At 40.3% G+C, this 23316-nt stretch overlaps 1 protein-coding gene across 3 annotated transcripts in view; it reads left to right on the top strand.

The window, feature by feature from the left end:
- The window catches only part of LOC126178231 (uncharacterized), a 401103-nt gene that overhangs the window by 173401 nt on the left and 204386 nt on the right, over positions 1 to 23316 (top strand). For all 3 annotated transcript variants that reach the window (XM_049924516.1, XM_049924517.1, XM_049924515.1), the window contains 2 exons: positions 9948 to 10053; positions 12544 to 12622. In XM_049924516.1, coding sequence (XP_049780473.1) covers positions 9956 to 10053; positions 12544 to 12622 — 177 coding nt within the window. In that variant the 5' untranslated portion in view covers positions 9948 to 9955. The remainder of the gene's footprint in view (positions 1 to 9947; positions 10054 to 12543; positions 12623 to 23316) is intronic.

Genomic DNA, 23316 nt, shown 5'->3' with positions numbered 1-23316 from the left:
TAGTTGAAGCATTATCGTAAGGAATCATGCTAAACATGCTGATCCACAGTTATAACCCGAAGAAAAAACTTATGTCAAAAAAGTAACATGGTGAAAGTGCAATTCAGCTAAGACAGCAATCCACTACTGGGACCCGGACGATGTAATCACGATTCACTATTTGGAAAAACTTAAAAAGTTTGACGAGTTATAGCAGTAGAGGCCAAGATTTAGTATGCAAAAAGTTCTTGTGCCAGAAGAAGGAACATTATTCATTGGCCATTTCTATGGCGAAAGTATACGAGCTCGGCTTCGAAATAGTTCCTACAGCAGATTTAGCTTCACGTGAAATTACTACCCCCAAAAAACTATTGGACGGACGGAGTTTTTCTTCGAGTGAAGGGATTTTGTGTGTAGTAAACTAGAATTAAGTGGAATTAGAAACAAATTTATTTCCGAAAGGTATAGAAGAATTTGTATTTTCGCTATACCAAATGTGCTAAGGTCATGGATATTATGTTCGGTAATAAACTTCTATTTATTACAAAAAAGTTATTAACTACATATTTTGCGGAACTTATTACTCTGATATACTGCCTGTTGTTAACTATGCCCACCATAATTGAGGAATTGGGCCTGGCGGTGTCATTGTGGAAAGCGACTAATTTCCAGTTTCCCAAATAATAATGGGCATCGAATTTATAATCACAGAATCTCAATACATTTCGGATTAGATTCCACTCTCCAAAGTGTTTACGTAGTTATTTTATTGTCCTCATTGATCTTTTGTGCTCTACCTGAAATTGTTTCAGAACCATCGACTGTAAGCGAGTTCTCTGTGAGTTTAAACACAAATAAACAACAGAAAGCAAGTGGATATGCAATGTGGTATTGTCGACTATTCGTTCCTAGGGCTTCCAAATGTTGATCAGAGAAACGTATCCCATCACGTGCAAATGATTTTACACACGTGCGTGGCTGCAGCAATATCCCGACCAGTATTTTTGGATTTTCTGTTGGCAGTTCGGATTTTCTGTTGGCAATATCCGTTACAACGTTTATTTCATCATTAGTGCTCGGACAGATTACACAACAATATAAAAACGATGAGACATCAGAGCCATTATAAAAGGATAAAATGGTTTGCCACACTAGCAAATCTTTGAGTAGAAATAATTGGTGTTTGTATTGAAACGGCTTCGCACTGGTAGTACTAAGTGTCTGCGGCCGGACGACTTGGTTCACATAGCTGTAATATAGATTATATAACCAAACCCTTCCCATGAATCAACCTTAGTGGAAACCGTATCAGAATCCCTACAGTAGTTCTCGAGATTAGCCTTCACATAGAGACAGAGTATCACGGCGAGGAACATCAATTTACTAATAATTATAGATTCATTTTCTTGCTTCTAACTTTCAAAATGTACGTAATTGATGTATGTGACAAAAATTCCATTGGTTTAAGTTGAATAGTTATTTATTTAATAACAATCATTAAAACCTTGTGCTCTGTTTTGATCTGCAACTGCTGAAGTGCTTTAGGTCGTCTCAAAAACCTCAGTGAAGGCTTATAAATTCCTTATAGACATCTGTGCTGAGGGCATGTCAGGCGGTATTGATTTAAGCATTCGTGTTCGTATTACTCCGATGAGATACTCGTCGAATGTCCTTGTTTTGACGGGTGTGAGCTGTGAGAAGTCCTCTGACTTTATGACGTTTCCAGTTCGCTGTAAGATGTCTATTCCCGTTATGGCAACCCTTTTTACACTTAAAATATCCGCAACTAGTGTAAATAGTGCACTCTTTGTTTATCCCACACATTCTAATTTTGCATTTTTGTTCCTGTGTTGAAGTCAAGTTCAGTCACTTTCTTTGAACACCTTTCAATCACGGTCATGCAAATAACGGATGTGTCGCACATCAGAACGATACAGGAATACTTATTAGCAGATACGGGGGTGGTACTTGGGCCGCTGTGCCATTTAAAACGATAAAAATAAGTTAAAAAATCGACGAACTTCATTTTTACTTATTTCAAAAAGAGCGAAAACAGCAGTTCGAATTTGCATCCCACCTTTAAGTAAAAACTTCACTTAAAAGTAAGAATGCTTCGTCCAGAAGTTATTTCACCTTCCAAGATTGAGAGCCATCTCGGACTTAACTTTCCTCGAAATTTTTATTGAAGTATGTCTCTCTCGTATAGACGTTATAGGTGGTGCTCGTTTGTTTTTTAATCTTTTGTAGCAATATATCCTTCATAAGAGTACGTACCCCAATTGCAGCATACTCTATATTCATGCAGAACGTTACAAAATTGGTTGCAATTAATCACGCTAGATTTCTATTTCAATGCGTAGCGTTGGATGTTCTACAGCGTACGTAAACCAAGTGTAGATTACATTCGAACTCTTATCATATATACAAGGGAACACACGAGAACGCGAACTGCCGTGCCACTTCTAAAACTTCAAGTGACGTTGATTTCACCACAGGTGCATCATCCACTTAACACGTGTCACTTAATGTGATGCTTTTGAAATAGCCCTTTTATTTTACTGACACCCAAACCTCCAGATGTCAGACTCTCAGATCGGTACCAAACGTGTGTCGATAGAGTATCGACTAAAACGCCCATTTAATTCATTCTAAGTGCTGTCCTCCATTAAAACATGCGTAAACTATAACTAAAAGTAATGCCAGAACTACGGAGCACAGGAAAAGCTTATCTGTGAGTGACCATTTGGAAGATCCAGCGTGGGTGAGTTGGTACAGCGTAATGTCGTCGCACCAAAGATATAGTGTTCAAATCCCGCTGATGACATTGTTTTTTAAACTTTTTAAGTGTGCTGTGTGCTGTGTGCTGTCGTCCAGTAGAATATGCATAAACGGTAATTAAAAGCAACACCAGAACTACTGAGCACAGGAAAAGCATGTTGTTGTTGTTGTTGTGGTCATAAGTCCAGAGACTGGTTTGATACAGCTCTCCATGCTACGCTATCCTTTGCAAGCTTCTTCATCTCCCAGTACCTACTGCAACCTACATCCTTCTGAATCTGTTTAGTGTGTTCATCTTTTGGTCTCCCTCTACGATTTTTACCCTCCGCGCTGTCCTCCAATACTAAATTGCCCTTGATGCCTCAGAATATGTCCTACCAAGCGATCCCTTCTTCTAGTCAAGTTTTGCCACAAATTTCTCTTCTTCCCAAATTCTATTCAATACCTCCTCATTAGTTATGTGATCTACCCATCTAATCTTCAGCATTTTTCTGCAGCATCACATTTCGAAAGCTTCTATTCTCTTCTTGTCCAAACTATTTATCGTCCACGTTTCATTTCCATACATGACTACACTCCATACAAATACTTTCAGAAACGACTTCCTGACACTTAAATCTGTACTCGATGTTAACAAATTACTCTTCAGAAACGCTTTCCTTGCCATTGCCAGTCTGCATTTTATAACCTCTCTACTTCGACCATAATGAGTTATTTTGCTCCCCAAATAGCAAAACACATTTACTACTTTAAGCGTCTCATTTCCTAATCTAATTCCCTCAGCATCACCCGATTTAATTCGACTACATTCCATTATCCTCGTTTTGCTTTTGTTGTTGTTCATCATATATCCTCCTTTCAAGACACTGCCCATTCCGTTCTGCTGCTCTACCAGGTCCCTTGTTGTCTCTGACAGAATTACAATGTCTTCGGCGAACCTCAGAGTTTTTATTTCTTCTCCATGGATTTTAATTCCTACTCCGATTTTTTCTTTTGTTTCCTTTACTGCTGTCTCAATAAACAGATTGAATAACATCGGGGACAGGCTACAACCCTGTCTCACTCCCTTCCCAACCACTGCTTCCCTTTCATGCCCCTCAACTCTTATAACTGCCATCTGGTTTCTGTACAAATTGTAAATAGCCTTTGGCTCCCTGTATTTTACCCCTGTCACCTTCAGAATTTGAGAGTATTCCAGTCAACATTGTCAAAAGCTTTCTCTAAGTATACAAATGCTAGAAACGTAGGTTTGCCTTTCCTTAATCTGTTTTCTAAGATAAGTTGGTTGGTTCGTTGGTTTGTGGGATTAAAGGGACCAGACTGCTACAGTCATCGGTCCCTCTAAGATAAGTCGTAGGGTCAGTATTGCCTCACGTGTTCCAACATTTCTACGGAATCCAAACTGATCTTACCTGAGGTCAGCTTCTACCAGTTTTTCCTTTCGTCTGTAAAGAATTCATGTTAGTATTTTGCAGCCGTGACTTATTAAACTGATAGTTCTGTAATTTTCACATCTGTCAACATCTGCTTTCTTTGGCATTGGAATTATGATATTCTTCTTGAAGTCTTAGGGTATTTCGCCTGACTCATGTATCTTGCTCACCAGATGGTAGAGTTTTGTCAGGGCTGGTCCTTCCAAGGCTATCAGTAGTCGTAATGGAATGTTGTCTACTCCAGGGGCCTTGTTTCGACTTTGGTCTATCAGTGCTCAGGAAAAGCATGTCGGTGAATAAATGCGCTGAAGATCTAGCGTTGATGAGTTGGTAGAGCGTGAGGCCGTCGTACAAAAAAAAGAACTTTTCGGAGTTTGTAGCAATGTTCTTTTGGCAGTCTGCTTTCGCTTCGTTAGCTGAAAGTAGCAAACCTATAGAGTACGTTTGTATGGTTAGGTGTGGTGTTCTGTCGGACATGTGCGACGGAACACTGCACCTATCTATACAAATTTACTCTATAGGTTTGCTGCTTTCATCTAAAGAAGCGAAAACAGACTGCCAAAAAAACATTACTACAAACTCCGAGAAGTTCTTTTTTTGTACGACGGCCTCACGCTCTACCAACTCAACAACGCTAGATCTTTAGCGCATTTATTCACGGATATGATCTTCATGTGCTCAGTAGTGCTGGTGTTACTTTTAATTACCGTTTATGCGTATTCTACTGGACGACAGCACACAGCACGAACTAAAACGGAGTTTTCGTTTTATACTCTATCGACACTACCGATCTGAGTGTCGGAGATCTGGAGGTTTGGGTATGAATTGCAAAGGGAAATAAACCCATTTGTCGTTCATGTTCGCGGCTGTAATCGCCAAGCTTTTGTAGCACATGCGTTCTCCTGTGTTGTAAGGAGAAGCCACCTGTAAAAGATAGTAGCTGTTGCTGGCATTTGTCGGCACGCTATGCTGACGTCACTACTGACGTGACGTGTGTAGGCGCCGAATTGCTCAATCTGAACACTTGACCGACGCAAGTCACAGCGTGACGGTGATTCTCGACCTCTCAGGGTAAGTTAGCTAAGAAGTCCGATTCTGCAGGGGTACGCCGTCTACTTGACAAAAGTGCATGCGCACGTGTACTTCAGCAAGCGCTGCCGTATCGCGAGCCTTTGGCCGCTTGCCGTATGACTCATGTTCCCCGAATCACAGTTTCTGAATGTCCACTTCTCACTCAAGGCTTTCATCATACATGTGCCTCGAGTCAAGCATTCTTTCTCAGTTGTAGAGTGCGAAGCAACGGCGACAAATCATAAAAAAATATTTACCCGTTTGCGGATGATAAGCTCTGTGCTTCATATTTAGTATATATGTATATAAACAATAAACACTCGATTCTTTTAAAAACTCGAACTCCCATGTATAAACAGCTTGAAACTTGACTACTTTAGAAATTAGTTAACATGTTAAATATTTCATATTAAGCATGTAAGCGAAAAAGTTCAGAATATGCGTGAAATTATGTGTAAAGTTTCTTGCTCTTTCACAGGTACTGGATGACTCTAGTCTGCGAAGTTGTGCGCGGTGGTTTATGCTGTGTCAAGACATATACACAGTTTATAGCTGTAATTCTTTTTTTACCGTGTTGAGCCTTTCACAGAAGATTATATCTCGTAATAAGTGGATTATTATAGCATTTAAACTTTTAAATTCGATCGCTACGTACGTGCGGGAAATTAAATATCTGTTGCCGCCGGAAGCTAATAGATAGATGAACTAGAGATGGGACTGGATTCCATACCCCCGGACAGTCGCTTAGTGCTATAGATAAGCATATGATATCATTTACTACGTAACGAAGAGAAGGAAACTTCATGTATATAAAGATGAAACGTTACACTTTGAAGCCTACACAACTGTAATTCAGTATTACTTTTGGCTAACAAGAAACGAAAATTGATAGTTTAAAACAAGCACGGTCATTTGGGCATTTTCGATTTCTCTTTGATTTCGGTAAGGTCCGATGCGTTTCATGGACAGTAAATGCCTTTTATTCTTCTATCGTGCCTAGTTGTATTGTACCATTATCGAGGCAAATGCAAGATTTAGAAAATCTGAGTTTGTCGATAGATAGTAAAGGCTGGAAATAAAAATAAAAAATCGGTGTCATGTTCGAGGGTGGATTACACGTCTTGGGCTTTCTTCCAATAAATCTGTCAGATATTTGCCTTTCGTACGATTAGTTTTATGTGGTCATTTCACTTTCAATCGCTCCGTTCGCATACTCCCAGATATTTAATGAACGCGACTGCTTCCAGTGATAGTTCGGCAATCGTATAAGCATACAATAACGGAGTTTCATCCTGTTTATGCGCGATACTGTGCACCGATATACGTTGAGGATCAACTTCTGCACACAATAACATCAGTCGCTAACAATCTCACAGATCTTTCGACTTTATCCATTAGGCCATACACCGGATGTCTCTGTTAAGAGTCGTCAGCTGCATTTTCTCTGGTGTTTCGGGAGATATTTGCAATTTTATGTGTAGCTGGAGTCAGCCCAAACAAGTACTGTCCATCACGTCTTTTTTTTTTTGCGACGTCCGGTGTCGACGGAAAGCGTCGGTTCGTTTCCAGTCACAAACAAAATAATTTTTAAAGCGGAATTTTAGGTGCCTGTTCGATAAAGCGGTCCCAAATTAGTCTATTTGTTCTAAGTATGAGTTAACAGGGACAGTAAAACGCGAAGAATAACGAGTACTCCAACAGCAACTGAGCAGTGCTGCTGCTTGGCTGTAGCAGTCAGCGTGGGCCTGGGCGGTGCTGTCGCTGCTAGACTACTGGTCATTCTTCATGTTTTATTGTCCATATTTAATACATCGGTAAAACAAATATCGGACTACACCAACCTTGGATCTCTCTAACGAATGAGCCGTAAAATTCCGCATTAATAATCATTTTGTTTGTGGCGGGAAACAAACCGACTGGGAGGAGCACACCACAGAAATACTGAAGCGTCTTAACAAATCTCTATTTGCAATGCGAATTGTGTCAGACATAGGGGATATTAAAAATGAAAAAGCTGGCATACTATACTTAGTTTCATTCCATAATGTCATATGGGATTATTTTTTGGGGCAATTCATCAAGCCAAGCTAAAATTTTCCGGGCACAAAAACGTGTAGTAAGAGTTATATGTGGTGTGAACTCAAGAACATCCTGCAGAAGCCTGTTTAGGGGACTAGGGATACTAACTACTGCTTCCCAATATATTTATTCCGTAATGAAATTTGCCATTAAAAATATATCACTTTTTCAAACCAACAGCTCAATTCATGGAATCTATACTAGAAAAAAGAATAACCTTTACAAGGATTTAAAGTCACTTAGTCTTGTACAAAAAGGTGTGCATTGTTCAGGAATACACATTTTCAATAACTTGCCAGCAGCCATAAAATACTTAACAACCAATGAAATTCAGTTTAAGAGAAGCTTAAAGGATTTATTGGTGGCCAACTCCTACTCCATTGATGAATTTCTCAGTAGCACAATTTCAGTGCAGTAATGTGTTCATTGTAAATAAGTGTGTGTGTGTGTGTGTGTGTGTGTGTGTGTGTGTGTGTGTGTGTGTGTGTGTGTGTGTGTGAGTACAATCTAACTTCTGCACCTGTTCAGTGCAGTAATGTGATCATTGTAAATAAGTATATAGTAGATGTATTACACGTTTATTACCTTTTATTTTAAATTCAGTGCATTAGTATTTGTAAAATGATTCATATAGCGTTCATTTAAAAAATGACGATCATGCCACTTGGGACCTGTGGAATGGTACAGTAGCTTATTTGTTTGAGTTGTAAATATTTGTCATGTATTATTGTTTTTCTGACTTGTTCTACATCCTGGAGGACCTCCTCACTACGGATCAATTGGAATGAAAGTAAATCTAATCTAATTTCCTATGACACTGGGCGTCGCATGAAAGACGTGGCGAGTAATATTTATAGCTGACTCCAACTACACATCGAAAAAATGGAATTGCAAGTATCTGCTGAAAAACTAAGGAAAATGCACCTGTCGTCTCGTAGAAGAGACACCCGGTGTACCGGTACATACAGTCATGATCCCGTAACACTCCCTTGGGGTCTGCCAGAAATTACATTCACGTCTGAAGATATCTTTCCACCAAGAATGACGTGTTGTGTTCTGTTTTCCATGAACTCTTCAATCTAGTCACAAAGCTCGTCTGATTTTCGTACTTCCCGTATTTTGTGCGGAACTGCATTGAACGCTTTTTGGAAGTTAGGAAATACGGCACCGGTATCTACTGCCTTGCGGGTCCCGTGGATGGGCGGAGTGAGCTGGATTCCATACAATCGTCGTTTGGGGTATCCTCGTTCATTCTTTATCATCCTTTTCCAATTGGTTTGTGGTCCGATCTCTGAACACCTCAGTGTTCGTGGCGCGGTAAACTTCAGCCTTCCTTCACTTTTTCATCGTGGGTCTTTTAAATGCAGAGGAGCGACGTCTGTTAATAGAGAGGGAACTAGCCATGGATTTGCGTATCAAATATGGTTAAAAAGAGTAATTTGAAGCCTTAATAGAGGCGCGGTACTAATGTCGCTGTTTGTTGAAATCATTCTGAAAGCGTTAGAAATCCAGTTGTAATTAGATTTCACTCTTTAGCACAAAATTTTTGCTGATCCAAGGGATTGTTATACATGGGAATTATATGTAGTTATACACAGGAAAGAACACAAGTCATCCTGTCACCGACAGAAGTAGCCGTGGCAGAAAGGAACTGTAGATATTTCGCTTAACATAACCACAATACAAGTTTGAAATGAGATCAATTTGTTGTAGCTGTTTAATACATCTGAGTAAAAATATTGGTGGACAGAACAGTTTGCTTAAATTAACAAAGTGACTAGTACTATCATGCAGTGCAGGCTTTCACGGTCTGCATTTGTGTGGTTGTCATTTTTGTTTTATGTGCATTAAGCGGTGATCCAAGGCGTATTTGTGTATAATAAATTTTAGTATAATACAGTTGTTTGCAATCTTGAGTTTTCAACATATTTCTCTGGATAAAATTTCGCCTTCCAATGCTGGAGACATCATGAGAGGCTGCAACGACTAATAAAGCAGTTAAAATCTCAAACCAGTTCGGCTAGCTGAGCTTATTTGATATTGTAAATGCTTTCTGAGTCGTTATAACCACTGATGATGTCTGCAACAGGGGAAGACAAATTGTCAGGCAGAGAAATATGCCATGGTTTACGCCCAGGAAATAAAAATCATCAGATTCATGACTACTGGTTGTATTGTTCACTTCTTCATAATTTTTTTTTTAGTTTTTACAAATTAATTTAATGACTATGTAGAATTTGCTGTACTATTATCTTACCACGGTTGTTCGCTAGTCTGCACTGTGGGAAGAACGTAGATATCACAGCCATTCAAGTTACTGTTACGTCAGTTTCATTATCCATCATTGACTGTGTAAAATATACTGAATAAACATATTAGTAATGGGACCTCAAGTGGTGTTCTCAAACCTGTTGTTTTCTCAAATTTCTCAACTGTCATCTGTTTTCAGGAACTGCCAAACACAGTCCAACCTAGTCAGGCAAAAGAGACTTCAATTTTAAGTCATTTGTCAGTTCGGTATCATTCATGTTTCGTGCTTTTACCCTCTTAGTATTATGTGAATGGTAACCTGTTGGCAGACAATTAAATGGACATTTGTTTCTTTAGGCATCAAGATGGTCGTGAGTGACGCGAGCATCCACAACATAATGGGAGGGATGGAGAGCACTGGTGGTGTGCGTCTCCATAACCACCGAAGGAAACTGAAGCAGAGGTATTCATTTGTCATTACATTCTTTAGGCACCACCTTTTAGATGTAAGAGAAATTTAGTTTCTTGAGTAGCACTGCTAATATAATTCCTAGTTGTTACTGCCAGTGGTATCTTATATTTGTTGGGTAACAATGGCAGTTTATTTCAGTTGATGAGAAGATTTAACTTACAGCTCATTACTAACAAACAGCTGTAGTAAATAACATGAGTAAACAATGCTAAACAATGCAAGGAAGGCAGAAACAATCTTTTATCTCTGTGGTGTAAATTTCAGAAGTATTAGATGTTGTGTGCCTGCTTGTGACAATATGTGTGTACTTTTTTTTTTCTGAAAAAGCTCGGTGTCTAACATTTTTTTCATTGTGCGTGTCTGCAATTCAGCATTTCATTTTTACAGTGAGTAGCAATCTCTTCTTTTCATAATTGTTGATACTCATTACTGTTGGCATATGGGCATGTTTCAACAAATTGGAGGGTTCATACATTATGAGTTAGGGAAATATCCATGCATGAGTGATAAACAGAGTACAATTCTGTGGATTTGATTTATGAGTTTTTTTTAAAAAAATACCAAGATACTCCCTAACTTTCAAAGCCCATGGAACATTTAGGCAGTGTTAAATGCGCTTGTCTGTGTAACACTACATAAATCAGCTGTGGGCTGGAGGAGGACTGTTATCTTCTTCTGCAAATGAAGCAATGTGTTGGTTGAAACTGTGGAAATTGGATTTGTGCATCTTTACCTTTCAAGTATGGATATACTTGTATGCCTTGATCAATAAGTCTACATGGCCACTTTGAGACTCTCTTTTTCTTTCATTCACTTTCAAATGCCTGATATATTTTGTCAGATTTGTATGAATAATTAAAAACTTCAAAATCCTTGCATAGGAAAGCTAATAGTGATATTACATACAAAATATTTACATTTAAAAGGACATTTCATATTGTGTGAGCTGAGATGGCTACATATTATTGCTACTGAGCTGCCACTGAACGTTTATATTGTCTGTTGGCTGTTTTAAGTACCATTGCAATGAGCAGCTCCAATTTTCAGTGAATTAGAAGTTGACAGTATGCAACAATCAATTCAAGTGAATCAGCACACAATTTTTAAAGAACAAGAGAAAATGACATTGAGACCACAACCTGAATGTATGCAGTTTACAGACAAATTGCATGTACTGAAGGCGAATCACTTGAGAGAAAATTTTAAGTTAAGCTTGTTATTGACCATTATTGTCAGAAGGCATGTGTGAGTGGCACATGGGCAGTAAAAGGAGGTAACAGGATTAAGATTCAATGGAAAAAGGGTGGATAGTTACATGCTTTTATAAGCTAACATGCTATACACAAACAGAGAGAGAATGTAGTGAAAGGAGGTAGGAGATTTGGATTAAGATTCAAGAGGAAACAAGAGGGAGGTAACGGCCTTGCCGCAGTGGATAACACCGGTTCCTGTGAGATCACCGAAGTTAAGCGCTGTCGGGTGTGGCCGGCACTTGGATGGGTGACCATCTAGCCGCCATGCGCTGTTGCCATTTTTCGGGGTGCACTCAGCCTCGTGATGCCAATTGAGGAGCTACTCACTGAACAGTAGGGGCTCCGGTCAAAGAAAACCATCATAATGACCGAGAGAGCGGTGTGCTGACCACGCACTCCTCCTATCCACATCCTCAACTGAGGATGACATGGCGGTCGGATGGTCCCCATGTGCCACTTGTGGCCTGAAGACAGAGTGGTAAGCTAATAGATTACATACAACCAGAGAGAGAATTCAGTGGGCTACCTAAAGTGTTACGATAATTGGAAAGCAAGCTGCCATAATTGTACTCTTTGAAAACAGGCAAGATAAAATAGAACTGTAAATAAAGTATGTTTTAGAGAGATACAGAAATGTTATGGTTTAATGTGGAGGTGATTAAGTATGAGCCCCATTAACACTTCATCTTTAGTTTCCCAGCAGTATACTCCTTCTAATACATAATGCATTTTATCTAGGAAGACATCAGTAAATTCTCAGATAGCAAAAATTGTTCATGAAAACAATTCAGTATAACTGATCATGTTCTACTTGATTAAATTGAACAGAGTCAGGTGATGACTAAAATGGAAGTGCTATATTTTACTGTGACTGCCAGGAAAACTAGGATGGATCACAAAAACAGATTTGCTGCCAAATAATAAGTGGTAAAAATAATCTGTTATTGAATCTGAAAGATAACTTTATTAAGTATTGAGACACATGGAGAAAGAGAGAAGAAAAGGGCAGAATCAGTGTGGGAGGCAGAGTGTGCTTTGTAATCTAAATAGCAACTTTTGTTTTCTATATTGAATTTGCTGTCTTCATTATATACTACATAACTCTTACTTCTTTGTAGAAATAATTAACACAAAACTGACATTATTGATATGTGTTAATACCATAAAACCTGTTATGAATAAAATATGACTCCACTGAAACTCTTATTTTTTTCTTCTTTGTTTTCAGGTTTGACATAATCAAGAAGCTGGGGCAAGGCACATATGGAAAAGTACAGCTAGGCATAAACAAGGAGACTGGGCAAGAGGTAACGTATAGTAACGTTTTTGGTGTAATTTTGCTGACATACTGCTTCAGGAAAATTGAATGTGTTTAAATTTTTGAAGTTAGATCATTATTTTCCGGCAATTGCCAACTTATTATTGTTTCAGAATTAGGTTAGACACTGCAGGAGAACACCTAATATACAGAGTAATTACAAAGTTCACAAAACATTTTAAAATATCAGTATAAGTAAGTGGCTGAACATCACATAACAGTTGATACAGCTATGTGAAAGACAAGCTCTCATTCAGATATTCATTTTGTATGTGGTACCAACAAGTTAGTTTGAAAAGCCCATGACAGAGGTATCACTGACCATAATTGCATTTTGTGTGCTAGAACTTGCTGTTGCCAGTCTGCAGTGCGTATGCAGAGAGATTTCCATGGCAAATTTCACCAGACACCACCAGTGTACAACATCATAGTGAATTACTACAGGAATTTAAGAGAAGATAGTTGTGTGATGCAGAGCATTTGGGCCAACCAGGCTTGTCAGAACAGACATAAGGGAAGTGATGCTGCAAAGTCCCATGAAGTCCACCTATCAAGAAAGTGCAGAATTGAACATCCCTCGGCCAACAGCGTACAAAATTCATTGCAAGCAAATAAGAGTGAAGCCTGCAAATTACAGCTCTTGTAAGCCATAAGCCATGCAGACAAATTGTGCCACCTGCAGTTCTGCATTGATAGGCAGAACCATCTTGAAAATGATGACTTTGGAAGCAAATTAATCTTCAATGACAAAGCCGCTCTTTGTATTCCAGTAAACGCCAGCCAATGCAACACATACACATGCGCGACAGAGAATCCACGGGCAAATGTCTAAAACATCCGGGATTCAGAGTTAGCCAACATTTTCTGTGCCATGTTTAACAAGACAGTCTGCGGACCCTTCTTCTTCACTTTGCGAACTGACAGTGGCATCACCTATTTTGACAAGCTGCAGTTGTGGCTCATGTCACAGCTTGAAACTAATAGAAGGGATGTCATCTTTCAAGAAGATGGCATCCTTCCACATTTCCACAGTTGTGTAAGATATTCCCTGAGTGAGATATTGCCATGTTGCTGGATAGGCAATGTTGTGGCTGTCATGTGTCACATGGTACTACTTGAGTGGCCACAATGGTTGTTAGCCTGAATGCTTTGCCATATTTTTCTTGTGGGGTTACATGAAGGAAAGTGTTTTTTTGTTCCACCACTACCACAGAACCTTGAAGACCTGTGACACCACACCACAGTCCGCCCCAGTAGCTGAGTGGTCAGCGTGGCGGATTGCCGTCCTCCGGGCCCGGGTTCGATTCCCGGCTGGGTCGGAGATTTTCTCCGCTCAGGGACTGGGTGTTGTGTTGTGTTCATCATCATTTCATCCCCATCCGGCGTGCAGGTCGCCCAATGTGGCGCCGAATGTAATAAGACCTGCGCCAAGGCGGCCGGACCTGCCCCGCGAGGGGCCTCCCGGCCAATGACGCCAAACGCTCATCATCATCGTCACCACACCACAGCAGCAGTTCATATCATCACTCCTGATGTGCTGGATTGGGTAATGGCAGAATTAGACTGTTGTTTAGACATGTGCCGCATAATGTAGGGTGGACTCATAGAACATTCTAAAAAGAAAACTATGAGAGTTATCTTTCACAAACCATATCATTTGCATCTATCTGTACCGATTTCTGAAATGTGTCATGGATTTTATGATTACCCTGTAGTACTCGTGCTCATCATATTACTTGTTTGGGAGGAAAAAGGCAGACAGGAAGTAATGTCAGAGAAGGGAGGGATATAGAACCTGACCTTATGTCCTGATTTAGTGTGAATTTTTGTTCCTGTCATCTCGTATCAGTTTTCTTGTAGATTTCTTATTTTCAGCCTTTATTTGTAAAAGACCAAAATTGATGCTGCAGAGGTTATTCATATGTTAATGTTGTGTCCAGTATGTTACAATAATAGAGAAGTGCTAGTACTGTAATATAATTAGAAAATACACATTTCATTCATTGATCATCCCAGGATGTTTATCTAGCTTTCCACCTATCTTCTATCTCGTCCTTATAAATATGTATGTGTTAAAATTCCCAGCTATGTCGGTATGTTTAGACTAATCTCAGGAATGTCTGTAGAGACTTTGGTATTGTTTTCACTAACATATAGACTGATTTACAATGAAGGTTTGTAATTTATAAATATTTCATGCAATTTGGCTGGACTATATGAAGTAAAGCCTCCCACCTTTGTGAAAATTATGCCATTGTCACCTAACTGTGAATGGCAGGACTTGTTGGAATCTTGGTTGCTCACCTTGTGGTCTGTGCCATTTTTACTTGCCAGAGAGTGCTGGATACAAGCATTACAAGGCAGAGAGTGTTTTGTGCCAAGGTTACTTGGTGAGGAATGCTTTGTACCAAAGCTCTCCATACCAACATTGCTTGGCAGAGGGTGCTTTTTACTGTGTTGTATGGCTGAGATGGGTACATTCCAATGTTGTGTGATGGAGAGTGCTTCATACTGATGTGTGGCAAAGGGTGCTTTGTACTGATGTGTGGCAGAATCTGCTTCCTACAAGCATTGTGAGGCAGAGGCTGCATGCCACAAAAGTCATGTGGCAGAGAGTGCTTCATAACTATGTTTCCCAGCAGAGGGTTCTTCATACCATTGTTGCATGGTAGAGGGTTCTGGAGGCCATTATTTTTAATGAAAAGAGTGCATCATACCAATTTTGTGTGGCAGCGGGTGCTTTGTACCAATGTTGTATTGGGAAATGCAGAACAGGGTCACAAACTGTAACTCATGCTCACACTGAAGTTGGGCGGCCAGTAGTTGGTCATAGCTCTTGTCAAACTCCATTCTGGTCATGTAGACCACACCACACTGACACTGCATTTGGGCTACTTGCAAGTGGTTGTAATAATGTTGAACTGGTAATTTCAGTCAGGCAGGCTGGCCAGTGTGGTAGCTCACAGCCTCATTACTGCCATGTGATACCACTCAAGACACTAATTACATATGGAACAGAAAATGTTTGTGCCATGAGAACTTTCCAGGCGCACACTGCTTAAATAATTTATATTATGTGACAGTGCTGACATTCAGTTACCTGTCTTCTTTTATCATAACTCTATGCAGTGGCCCATCATCAAAGTCATCTGGCCTTAGATATTTAGAGCTATCTGTGTGAAGCTCGGCCAGGTCACTACTAGTGTTGTAAGGTGAGCTGTGGGAAACATGTTCTTAACAAAGAGTTTCAAAGTCATATTATAGAAGTTAAAAAAACTTACAGAAAGTTTCTAGAAATTTATGATATGGTCCAAGTATGTAAATCGTAAGTGTAACACAGATTTAGCAAATTCAGCAAAAGACAATGATACCTTCTTATTTGCGCATGACCAGGCAGTTATACCAGCCTCAGAAAATGACCTGCAGAGATCAGTTTGCCTGTCACATACAGTCTGTGAAGGCAAAATATTAACAGTAAAAACTGAGATGAAGGTATTTTATTAGCAAGATCCATTTGGTTACAAATCAGCATCAGCTGTGAAGTATTAGAACGGGTCATGCACTTCAAACACCTTGAGGGTAGTGCCACATAAAGGGATGACCAAAGCAGTGAAGTTGAGGTTGCAATTTGCTCTGCAGTATGTGACTAGAAGATGGGATCTTTTGGTAGGACATGTCCTGAGGCATCAAGGGATCACCAATTTAGTATTGGAGTGCAGCATGGAGGGTAAAAATCGTAGAGGGAGACCAAGAGATGAATACCCTAAGCAGATTCAGTAGGATGTAGGTTGCAGTAGGTACTGGGAGATGAAGAAGCTTGCACAGGATAGAGTAGCATGGAGAGCTGCATCAAACCAGTCTCTGGACTGAAGACCACAACAACAACACGTGGGGCACTAAAAGTTGCTATAGAAGAGAAAAATGAGTAAAATTCTATAAAACAAAGGTTTTCCCAGCTTTGTGATATTGAAATGAAACATAGATCTAAAATGCAGGGATGAGATTCCCAGATTGGAGCAGAAGACAGTAGACTCCTATTTGTAGGCTATATTGTATAAAAATTGAGGATGTCAGGAAAGAACTAATGCCAAAATTGATGAATAGCAAAATACATGGTTCAAGTACATTGATGAGCCAAAACATTATGATATCTGCTGAACAGTGTGTTGGTCGACCTTCAGATAGCTGTACAGAAGTGATTGCTAGGTTTCAGAAGCTATGTGGCACCAGATGTCTATGTACAGTTCACACCAATGCTTTGAATTATCAGCCAATGGTTAGTGCTTGCAGAGCTTGTGGCCTATAGCATCCTAGATCTGTTCCATCAGGCTCAGATCTGGCAAAGTAAGTGAAGAAGACATTAACGTGGATTCAGTGATGTGCTCCTTGAACCCAAGTGCGACATGGCATTTACAGTCATTCAGTTTTCCTGGCGACATCTGTTGATCTCTGAGACCTCACCGAGTGTTACAAGTACATAGCCACAGCATGTACCCAGTGCCCACTGATGCTGTATCAGGACATCTCGTGTAACCAAGCCTGTAGCAGACCCAGCCATGATGTTTACCATTGACCTGGTGAAGACAGTCAAGATGATATAGCAACCCACTGCCTCAAAGTCTGCACCAGAGCATGGGCAGCTGTGACTGGCAGCATCAGACTCCAGTGGTGCAGGTCTGGGGTGATCTTGAGTTTAAGCCCCAGAACAATGGAAGGAAGCTGGATTTTGGCAAAGAGAGCTATGTTGGGGACACGAGGCCCAATGTTGGTGCTGACAGTTGCATTATAGGTGTGATGTTGTCTTCATGGCAGTTTCCAAAACTGGATTGGCATTGTAACATATCCCAGCTGTCAGATAACGACTGGCTGGCCCCGTTATAAATACCGCAGTCAGGAAGCAGATAGTACGGAAGGGATAGCATGGCTACATTCTTCTATCCCACAGTAACTTCTTGAAAGGTGGTCATTCTCTTGGGAATTGATATGGCCTTGCGGAAGTAGTGGGATTCTGATCTTGTGACACACACAGTTGTCACTGAAGATGTCATCACCATCAGGGAAGACATTAAGCATGGTCAGCAATATGAAAAAAAATAGATTGTGACTCACCTTAGGCCTTCTTCCGTATCGGATGAAACAAACAAACAAACACACACACACACACACACACACGCGCGCGCGCGCGCACGCGACCACTGTCTCTGGCGCGACCACTGTCTCTGGCTGCTGAGGCTAGACAACGAACATCAGTGCATGATGGGAGAAGCGGTCTGGGTGGTGGGGGTAAAGAAGAGGTTGGGGCAGGTAGGGGGATCGATTGCAGGCTAGAGGTGGGGGACAGTAAAGTGCTGCTTATGGAAGCATAAAGGAACAAGGTGGGGAGAGTGTAGGGTAGATAGGTACAGTTGGGAGTGTGCTTGTGATTGTATGATCTGCACATAATTCACATTGTCCACAGCTGTTGTGATGTCATAGATTACTACTGTAGGTCCCATTGAAGCCCATGTGAATGTCCTCAGTAACATAATAAAAGTGCCTTGACCAGCCTGCGTCCAAGGCACGGCACACGTTTTATGCAGCCACTTCATAGATGACAGCATATTCTATCACAACTATCAATCTATTGTATGAAGAAACACCATTCACACGAACAGATGGCACATTTCCATTTATCCAGAGTCCAATTTCAATGATCCAATGCTCACTGTGATTGTAATTGATGATATCATTGGGTCAGCGTGGGAACACACAGGGGTCATCTGCTGTGGAACCCTACTTGGCATTGTGCATTGAACGGTGGAAACACTTGTGCCTGTGTCAGCAGTGTACTGTGTCATCAGATCTGCCACAGGTCATGACCTCTCTCTCCGCAGAGCGAGCAAGCCTCCGACCATCTTGTCCTGTGATGAGGAGAGGCCATCCAACACCCTGTTGCCTACTCACGTTTTCACCATCCTTCAACCACTTCCCACAGATACTAATAACAGTAACACACAAACTGCCAACCAGCTTCACTGTTTCCAAGGTACTAGTTCCCAGGTGATGGGCTATAATAATCTGCTTTTTGTCAAAGTCCCTTAGGTTGAATTTATGCTGCCACCTTGCTGCTCTCTGCTTGCCACCAAGACCCGGCAATGATGTATCAAACCAACTATGTGTTACTGGCCCATTTAACCTGCACCATCACTGCTCACAACACTGCACACTACAATCGTCACAGGGCTATGATATCAAGCTGGTTGTTTTTATGCTGTGACCGTCACTTTATGTCCTGAAACTTGAGCCACTGACTGCTAGGTCACTCTGGCAGTGCCATGTTTGACTGTTTCTGGTTGTGCAGTTTCTTGTGCACCATACTTCAACTTCTACATATCTATTTACTTCTGTACTCTTCAGACTATTCTGTAGTGCTTGGCTGAGGGTACTTCCCATTGCACCACATACTGAGATTTCTTACCGTTCCACTTGCACATGGAGCATAAGAAAAATGACTTCTTTAGTGCCATTGTGTCTGCTGTAATGAGTTTAATCTTGTCTTTCTGATCACTGCAGGAGAATTATGCAGGAGGCCGTTGTATAGTCCTAGATTCCTCACTTGATATTGGTACATGAAACTTTTAAATCTTAGAAGAAGAAATAGTTTGCTTCTATTTCAAACACGTGACTGGTCAGGTTCTTTTTGTGTTGCTGTGATGCTGTTTAGTGGATCAAATAAATAAGACTATTGATGCTGCCCTTCTTTTCAGACACTAAGTATCCCCTAATAGTCCTATTTTATAGGGATGCCACAGACTTAAGCAATATTCTAAGATGGTGTTTTGTAAGTAGCATCCTTTCTAGTCTGGATGCATTTTCACAGTATCCTACTAATGAAACCACAATACATAGATGATAATCTTTGTTCTGAGCTTATGACATAATTTAAAGAATGATGCCTCAGGCATTTTCTTGCAGCCTATTTTGGATGCAAAGCTCTCTGAGACTCCTGTCATACAGATCATCAAGAGCTCTTCATGATGGATAACATGAGACGTAACAATTGTTGAAAATTATATCGGCATGAATATCTATAGGTCTCAGATGTAGTACACGGATTAGATGTAGATGATACAAACTGAATAAAAATATTACCTCAGAGTGAGTTGGCCTACAAATTGCTCTTCCTGAGAAATTATGTTAATAATGGTGGGTTGAATATCTTTTAACTATTCTGGCCTAATAATACTTTTTAAAAACTCTGAAAAATTGTTGTGACATTCATAACAGTCTGAATAAGTGTTCTGGATAATTTTTGAGCTTATGACAGAATGGGAAAGTACTTGCAGAGTGGATGGTCTACCTTCAAAGGGCGGTTTCGTATTTCTTCTTCTTTCTCCTGCCACTTCTTTCTCCTTCCACTTCAGACTCAATTGCTCTTAAGATTAGAATGTAACTTTGACATTTTGGGTTATGTATTTACTTTTATTTTGCTTATTTGGTGCCCATTATAAACTGAAGTCCCAAAGAAACTGGTGTAGGCATGTGTATTCAAATACAGAGATACGTAAACAGGCAGAATATGGCACTGTGGTCTGAAACACCTAGAGTATATAAGACAGCAAGTGTCTGGCACAGTTGTTAGATCAGTTACTGCTGCTGCAAATGGTACGTTATCAAGATTCAAGTGAGTTTGATGGGACACAGCATCTCTCAAGTAGAGATGAAGTAGGGATTTTCCTGTACGACCATTTCACGAATGTACCATGAATATCAGGAATTCGGTAAAACATCAAGTCTCTGACATATTTGCGGCCAGAAAAAGATCCTGCAAGAACAGCACCAATGACCACTGAAGAGAATCATTCAGCGTGACCGAAGTGCAACCCTTCTGCAAATTTCGATGCTGAGCCATTAACAAGTGTCAGCGTGCTAACTATTCAATGAAATAATATCGATATGGGCTTCTGGAGCCAAAGGCCCACTCTTGTACCCTTGATGACTGTGTGATACAAAGCTATACGCTTTGCCTGGGTCCGTCAACACCAATGTCGGGCTGTTGGTGACTGGAAACATGTTGCTTGGTCGGATGAGTCTTGTTTCAAATTGTATCCAGTGGATCGACATGTGCAGGTATGGAGGCAGTCTCATGAATCCATGGGTCCTGCATGTCAGCAGGGGACTGTTCAAGCTGGTGGAGGCTCTATAATGGTGTGGGGCATGTGCAATTGGAGTGACATGGGACCCGTGACATGTCTAGATACGACTGTGACAGGTGACACATTTGTAAGCATCCTGTCTGATCACCTGCATCTATCCATGTCCATTGTGCATTCTGACGGAGTTGGGCAATTCCAGCAGGACAATGTGACACCCCACCCGTCCAGAATTACTACAGAGTGCCTCCAGGAACACTCTTCTGAATTTTAAAACTTCCGCTGACTACCAAACTCCCCAGACATGAACATTATTGAGCATATTTGAGATGCCTTGCAAAGTGCTGTTCAGAATAGATTTCCACACCTTCGTACTCTTATGGATTTATGGACAGCTCTAACATTCTAATGACTTAAAGTGTGAGTGTGGATCTGCGTTAAATCGCTTTATTCCCCCAAACCACCTTCCACTTATTTATGAGGTGACTTACTTGGAACTTTTAGCCATTCTTCTTTACTGGCTACCCGGCTGCTGGAAATCTTCTTGACTTCTTCTCCGTCAAATAACGTTAGGTACAGGAATTTTTAGACTCTTTCTACTTATGAAATAAGTAGACATACAAACTTTACTTTTCGTCAATTAACAATGTATTTGACTTTCGTACACAATAAAACTCTCACTTTCCACATAAATATGTAACATTCTGTAAGTCTCTCTTATAGCTGAACATCAGAAACCAATTGAGTTACAGTTAAAACAAAGTTGGCGTAGGTACCATAACTTTTCTTAACATGAATCAGAAAATAAGTCTTTGTCTATAGCAAGGTTACGTCAAGAGTTCTTTTTCAACTGTCCTTGTTTTAATAACAATAGTCAGTGACACAATAAGCACAGAGCTGCATATAAACTCCAGGGTTCTTTCTTTCACACTCACTAAAACATCTATGGATTGCCCGACAGGCACTAGTCGGTGCTGTTCGTCTGCCATGTCTACTTTCTTCCCGCAGACAGATTTTAAACCCGCACACACAAACATGTGACGCACAGTAGGTAGGATCCAACAGCCCACGCTCATATCCAGAATATCGTGTGTTTGAGGCAGTAGGAGGCTGAGTTGTTCTAGAATTCGCACAGAAATTCTCAAATCACTACATGCCATCCCCCCGCTCCCCCGAAGATTGAACATGCGATATTTTATACATAATCATTATGCAAATAATATCACTCATAACAACACACGCACACGTGCGTGCGCGCGCGCGCGCGCTCACACACACACACACACACACACACACACACACACACACACACACACACACACACACAGACACAACTTTCCTTTGAATTATGGTTCTCTGTCGTCTCTTGAACAATCTCTTGCTCATTGTTTTTCTACTCTTTTCTTATTTTACTTGGTTACTAAGACATGATCATTTACTCATGATTTTAGTCAGCTTTACTAATATGTAGGAATTGTAAGGACCCTCCCCTTCTCTCTCTCTCTCTCTCTCTCTCTCTCTCTCTCTCTCTCAAGGTGTTTATGACACATGAGTAATCTGTTTTCTATTCTTATCTTTTGTACTACCTTTTTCCTAGTATTTGTAGCTTGGAGGAACTCTGGACAAAATGAAAATGTTCTTTTGACACTCATTTGTTTCGATGATACCTAATAATGATAGTCGTTCATAGAATTCACACTTCCCAGAATAATCGCTATAAAACTTGTGACTTTTGTCACGATACTGTCCCCTACTCCTAGGATCAGCACCTATTCCTTGCTTGTGGGTTGATCTTATGAGACCACTTCCTCTTTCCATTCTGGTAGGTACGCCCCTTACAAAATATCCCTATTCTTTAGTTCTTTAGACCACAGATCGTCCTATCTCCACGTAGGTACGCCTGCCCTTTATACTTAGTGAATACCGGGTACGCCCCCCTTATCCTTTCTGAGCAGGTCTCACGGTTCATTACCCTAGTATACATTTCTATGTGTGCCATAATTAAGTATCTTCTGGTAAAGATATAAATCTATCTTAAACTTTGCATTCATTCTTTAATACTGTATATCATTTACTCCCCAGAGCCCTCCTCTACTTATCAACTACTATATTTTCAATAGATTCTATGTCTACATATACTATTTATGTCCCACTATCCCTCAATTCATCAGTGTATTTATTACACTGACGTTTCTTAATGATCAACATGACTAATTCCTCTTCTACTTTCATTTTCTTTCTTTGCTCACGCCTCTTTCTTATTTATCCATTACTCATTACTTCTTTATAGTTGGTCATTATTTAGTGTTTTCATTCCATAAACTTACATGCTTTTGTCTCTCTTTGCGCATGAGTTCATTGTGCCTATTCTAATCTCTATTTAGAACTGTCACTGTTCTCATTTACGCGCACCTCTTCTTATGTACATTTGATGTAGAACTGTCATAGCTTCCTATATGTAGGTGCATATTTCCATATGTACAAACGTTTTCCTCAACAACACCTGGCAGTCCTCACGTCATGACCCTCCCATCTATATCACATCTCATAA

The sequence above is a fragment of the Schistocerca cancellata genome, chromosome 1 (assembly GCF_023864275.1).
Source record: "Schistocerca cancellata isolate TAMUIC-IGC-003103 chromosome 1, iqSchCanc2.1, whole genome shotgun sequence".
In the NCBI taxonomy this organism is placed as follows: Eukaryota; Metazoa; Arthropoda; class Insecta; order Orthoptera; family Acrididae; genus Schistocerca; species Schistocerca cancellata.
Note: the sequence above shows the minus strand (reverse complement) of the source record. Positions and strands in the feature narration are given on the sequence as shown.